This window comes from Rhinopithecus bieti, unplaced genomic scaffold (genome assembly GCF_001698545.2).
Source record: "Rhinopithecus bieti isolate Rb0 unplaced genomic scaffold, ASM169854v2 scaffold_4709, whole genome shotgun sequence".
Lineage (NCBI taxonomy): Eukaryota > Metazoa > Chordata > Mammalia > Primates > Cercopithecidae > Rhinopithecus > Rhinopithecus bieti.
The window spans coordinates 1,250,150-1,255,642 of record NW_016805139.1 but is presented as its reverse complement, the minus strand read 5'-3'; the positions used below and the strand labels follow the sequence as shown (position 1 = coordinate 1,255,642).

General features: G+C 46.0%; 1 protein-coding gene across 2 annotated transcripts in view; it reads right to left on the bottom strand.

The window, feature by feature from the left end:
* Positions 1 to 1,576: 1,576 nt before the first annotated feature.
* EEF1A1 (eukaryotic translation elongation factor 1 alpha 1) overlaps positions 1,577 to 5,493 on the bottom strand; it is a 4,616-nt gene continuing 699 nt past the window's right edge. The window contains exons 1-8 of one of the 2 annotated variants that reach the window (XM_017871335.1): positions 5,077 to 5,349; positions 3,959 to 4,132; positions 3,417 to 3,596; positions 3,001 to 3,297; positions 2,766 to 2,916; positions 2,423 to 2,679; positions 2,090 to 2,324; positions 1,577 to 1,993 (exon numbers count right to left, since the gene is read on the bottom strand). In XM_017871335.1, coding sequence (XP_017726824.1) covers positions 1,869 to 1,993; positions 2,090 to 2,324; positions 2,423 to 2,679; positions 2,766 to 2,916; positions 3,001 to 3,297; positions 3,417 to 3,596; positions 3,959 to 4,102 — 1,389 coding nt within the window. In that variant the 5' untranslated portion in view covers positions 4,103 to 4,132; positions 5,077 to 5,349 and the 3' untranslated portion in view covers positions 1,577 to 1,868. Of the gene's footprint in view, positions 1,994 to 2,089; positions 2,325 to 2,422; positions 2,680 to 2,765; positions 2,917 to 3,000; positions 3,298 to 3,416; positions 3,597 to 3,958; positions 4,133 to 5,076; positions 5,350 to 5,493 lie in introns of those variants that run through there. The other variant, XM_017871336.1, reaches the window with a different exon arrangement.

Sequence of the window (5,493 nt, the reverse complement as noted above, 5' to 3'; positions counted from 1 at the left end):
CCTTGCATGTCAACAGAATTCTCCACTGGTAAATCTTACAGCTCTGTCAACTCTATCAATAGAGGGCATCTACTGGCCATCTATTAAAGGCCTTAACCTGTCTTTTCTATGGTCACCCAGCAAATCTTAGGCAATTTACTTGTGTAAACATGAAGATAGCAAAAAAACTAAAGGACAAAAATCTAATTTAGACTTGGTACCTCACAGAATTGGTTGATGGGAAGGCATCTTATCTAATTCAGACTTAGATGACGGAAAAGGCTAACATTTCAAGTTACAAACTTGTCTATGGCCAATTCAAGTACCTTTGAACCTTGAGCAACACAAAGACCTTGTCTCTTGGACTGCTTTAACTCCTGCTTAGCATGTCCTTATAGAACACATGTCCTGGCCAGGCATGGTGGCTCATGCCTGTAATTCCAGCACTTCAGGAGGCTGAGGCGGAGAGATCACTTAAGGTCAGGAGTTTGAGATCCTGACCAACATGGAGAAACTTCATCTCTACTAAAAACACAAAATTACAGGCACATGCCTATAATCCCAGTTACTTGGGAGGCTGAAGCAGAATTGCTCTAACCTAGGAGGCAGAACTTGCAGTGGTATTTCGCCATTGCATTCCAGCCTGGGCAACAAGAACTCCACCTCAAAAAACACCATCACACAAACAAAAAGCATGTCCTTTAATTTTACCTATCCTGCAAACTTAACCAAAAATTTTCCTTATATAGACAAAAAGATACCTTTAGACACTCTTCTACATATGGGAGATCAGGCATAGTGGCTCATGCCTGTAATCCCAGCAGAAAGATCATGAAGTTTTTCAAATGCACAAATGCTTAAGATTCAGGAGTAAGTGGGCTATCACTGACACCTGTTAAGCTTATGACCACGTTTCATTGCTAGTGACCAAGTAGACAAATTGCTAATCAAAGCATAAAAGGTATTAGACTCTGCAGGAGGAAAGAAACTTAAGATTAGGCTCTGTCCAATTTTATAGCTACTTCAAATTGCCATCTTTTTCTGTTAGCACCTTGTTCCTATTCTGAATAGCACTCAGTAAAACTTGTGAAACCAAACTGGCATAAAGCTTACTCCACTGACTTTAAAATGGATCCTTCCACTCACATAGGGTGTGCACTAGCAACTACTTACTTCTTATGTCAGGAGAGTCAACTTCCACTGGCCTGTCATTTTAACCTGTTTTAAAACGCACATCCCTGCAATTTGGAAACTACTATTTCATGTTTCCAAAGATTCACTTAACATTGGTTTAACTACATTAAGCTTTCTATGCAACACAAGGACTCTATTACAGCATTTGGCCTTCCTTAGTGACAGGCCATCAGTAGTAACATGCTGCATTTCTCTCCAATGTGGTAATCAAAGCAGCCCTCCCATAGCTTAAGATTCCTTCCTAAGTATGTGGGAGGAAAACAACCCTATATCTCCACCTAGAAGTGTTAACTCAACTACATTTTCACGAAGTTTCCACAGATTCATAAAACCAGAATTACATGTCTTCACCTAAGTGAGGTGAAACTTAAAAGTTTCAGTGTTGACCAAAGGAACACACAGGTTTCTCATTAAACTTTTTTAATGGGTCTCAAAATTCTGTGACAAATTTTGGTCAAGTTGTTTCCATTAAAAGTACTGATTTTAAAACTAATAACTTAAAACTGCCACACGCAAAAAAGAAAACCAAAGTGGTCCACAAAACATTCTCCTTTCCTTCTGAAGGTTTTACGATGCATTGTTATCATTAACCAGTCTTTTACTACTAAACTTAAATGGCCAATTGAAACAAACAGTTCTGAGACCGTTCTTCCACCACTGATTAAGAGTGGGGTGGCAGGTATTAGGGATAATATTCATTTAGCCTTCTGAGCTTTCTGGGCAGACTTGGTGACCTTGCCAGCTCCAGCAGCCTTCTTGTCCACTGCTTTGATGACACCCACCGCAACTGTCTGCCTCATATCACGAACAGCAAAGCGACCTATTAAAAAAAAAATTTAGTATTACCAAAATACTGTTCACAGTTGTATTTTTCATCTTTAACACAACTTATTTACATTGAAGTAATCATCCTTACCCAAAGGTGGATAGTCTGAGAAGCTCTCAACACACATAGGCTTGCCAGGAACCATATCAACAATGGCAGCATCACCAGACTTCAAGAATTTAGGGCCATCTTCCAGTTTTTTACCAGAACGGCGATCAATCTTTTCCTTCAGCTCAGCAAACTTGCATGCAATGTGAGCCGTGTGGCAATCCAACACAGGGGCATAGCCAGCACTTATTTGGCCTGGATGGTTCAGGATAATCACCTTGGGAAAAAAAGATTTGCGTTCAGTGTAAATCCAAAGTCTCAAATGACTTTAGCCTCTGCAACAAGGTAAGAACACGTTACTTTAAAAATTGTTACCTGAGCAGTGAAGCCAGCTGCTTCCATTGGTGGGTCGTTTTTGCTGTCACCAGCAACGTTGCCACGACGAACATCCTTGACAGACACATTCTTGACATTAAAGCCCACGTTGTCCCCAGGAAGAGCTTCACTCAAAGCTTCATGGTGCATTTCGACAGATTTTACTTCAGTCGTTACGTTGACTGGAGCAAAGGTGACCACCATACCGGGTTTGAGAACACCAGTCTCCACTCGGCCAACAGGAACAGTACCAATACCTAAAAATATTTACAGCATACTAAATACCTATGAAGAAGACAGTACTCTACCAACTCAAATTCAACTTTGTTAACAGCCAACTTACCACCAATTTTGTAGACATCCTGGAGAGGCAGGCGCAAGGGCTTGTCAGTTGGACGAGTTGGTGGTAGGATGCAGTCCAGAGCCTCAAGCAGCGTGGTTCCACTGGCATTGCCATCCTTACGGGTGACCTTCCATCCCTTGAACCAAGGCATCTGAAACACAACCATGCCAATTTGTTTCAAACATGAAATCGCCATTCCCAGAGCTTTTTAACAACGGTCTTGAAAGCCACTTACGTTAGCACTTGGCTCCAGCATGTTGTCACCATTCCAACCAGAAATTGGCACAAATGCTACTGTGTCGGGGTTGTAGCCAATTTTCTTAATGTAAGTGCTGACTTCCTTAACAATTTCCTCGTATCTCTTCTGGCTGTAGGGTGGCTCAGTGGAATCCATTTTGTTAACACCAACAATTAGTTGTTTCACACCCAGTGTGTAAGCCAGAAGAGCATGCTCTCGGGTCTGCCCATTCTTGGAGATACCAGCTTCAAATTCACCAACACCAGCAGCAACAATTAGGACAGCACAGTCAGCCTTTAAAGAAAGCAAAGACATATCCCTGTCAACTCTCCAAAGGACAAAACCAATGCACAAGACAGGAATTTCGGGGGAAAAAACCCAAAAACCTAGGATTATTAATTAATCCTACCAACCTGAGATGTCCCTGTAATCATGTTTTTGATGAAGTCTCTGTGTCCTGGGGCGTCAATGATAGTCACATAATACTTGCTGGTCTCAAATTTCCACAAGGAGATATCAATGGTGATACCACGTTCCCGCTCAGCTTTCAGTTTATCCAAGACCCAGGCATACTTGAAGGAGCCCTTTCCCATCTGTAAGGATTAAGAGTCGTTACTTGGTTACTAAAAACACAAACTCCAGCTTCAATTTCTTTGCCCCTAGCCCTTAACTGGCACATAGTTTCCACTTTATAACTGCAAGTCGTGATTTTAGTCACTTACATAGGGTTACAAAAGCAACCAAAAAGCAAACTTCTTAAAGTAGGATCTCAACTATTAACATCCAAATCTAAACTACTAACTAGCAATACGATTACAGAAGTAACCAAAAACAAACTGATTTCATAAGTAGAGTTAGATCTAAACCACTCATCAGCTCTGGGGAAATCACCACCACTTAATGATTCTGCTGGTAAAACTGTTTATTATCTTTCCCTTTCTGATACTAAACATACCTCAGCAGCCTCCTTCTCAAATTTTTCAATGGTTCTTTTGTCGATGCCACCGCATTTGTAGATCAGATGGCCAGTAGTGGTGGACTTGCCCGAATCTACGTGTCCAATGACGACAATGTTGATATGAGTCTTTTCCTTTCCCATTTTGGCTTTTAGGGGTAGTTTTCACGACACCTGAAATGGGAAAAAAACTTTGAACCACTGTCTGAGGCTTGAGAATAAGCCAAGATCCAAATTCGAAAAGGGCAAATTCCAAGGAGAATTACATCGAGAGCCAAGCTGGCCTAACTCTTCAGTCTCCACCCACTAAGTGTGGGGAAACTCCACCGCACAAAACCCCTCCCCCAAACCTAAGGAAGACGTACTCCAAAAGCTCGGAGAACTAATCGAGGTGCCTGGACGGCGCCCGGTACTCCGTGGGGTCACATGAAGCGGCGGCCGAGGACGGAAAGGCCCTTTTCCTTTGTGTGGGTGACTCACTCGCCCGCTCTCCCGGGCGCCGCGTCCTCCATTTTGAGCTCCCTGCGGCAGGGCCGGGAAGCGGCCATCTTTCCGCTCACGCAACTGGTGCCGACCGGGCCGGGCTTGCCGACCAGGGCGGGGCGACACACCGCGGCGCGAGGCCAGGCAGCAGAGCAGGACGGCCAGCTTGAGACTTCCCCCGTCCCACTCTCGGTGGCCGCGCTCGCAGGCCCCGCCTCGCCGAACATGTGCGCTGGGACGCACGAACCCCGTCGCAGCCCGCGGCCCCCAAAACCCAAATACTAGTGTGCAGATCCTGGCCCGCATTTGTAAGATTATCTCGCCAGAAAGAAAGCGTCGCAGCTGGTCATCAAAAATTTTAAATAGCTAGAGACTTAGTGAAAGCAGCGAGGCAGGCGCCAAGGTGCTACCAGATTCGCACGCGGCAGCCCCAGAGCCCAAGCCAGGCCTCGACTCAAGCACGAGGCGAAGGGACTCCTTAAGTGCAAGGCCTCGACCTCTCCCACCCACTTCCAACCCGAAGCTCGGGATCAAGAATCACGTAAAGCGGCCAGGGGCGTGGAAGTAATGAAAGGCACGCGAGGGCCATAGCCCGTAAAGAGGCCAGGCCCGCGGGAGCCACACACGGTACTTACCTCTGTTCTGGCGGCAAACCCGTTGCGAAAAAGAACGTTCACAGCGACTACTGCACTTATATACGGTTCTCCCCCACCCTCGGGGAAAAGGGCGGAGCCAGTACACGACATCACTTTCCCAGTTTACCCCGCGCCACCTTCTCTAGGCACCGGTTCAATTGCCGACCCCTCCCCCCAACATCTCGGGGACTGTGGGCGATGTGCGCTCTGCCCACTGACGGGCACCGGAGCCTCACGCATGCTCTTCTCCACCTTGGTGATGACGAGAGCGGGCGGGTGAGGGGGCGGGAACGCAGCGATCTCTGGGTTCTAGGTTAGTGGGAGTTTAACGACGGTCCCTGGGATTCCCCAAGGCAGGGGCGAGTCCTTTTGTATGAATTACTCTCAGCTCCGGCCGAGGCGGGGGTGGGGGAGGGG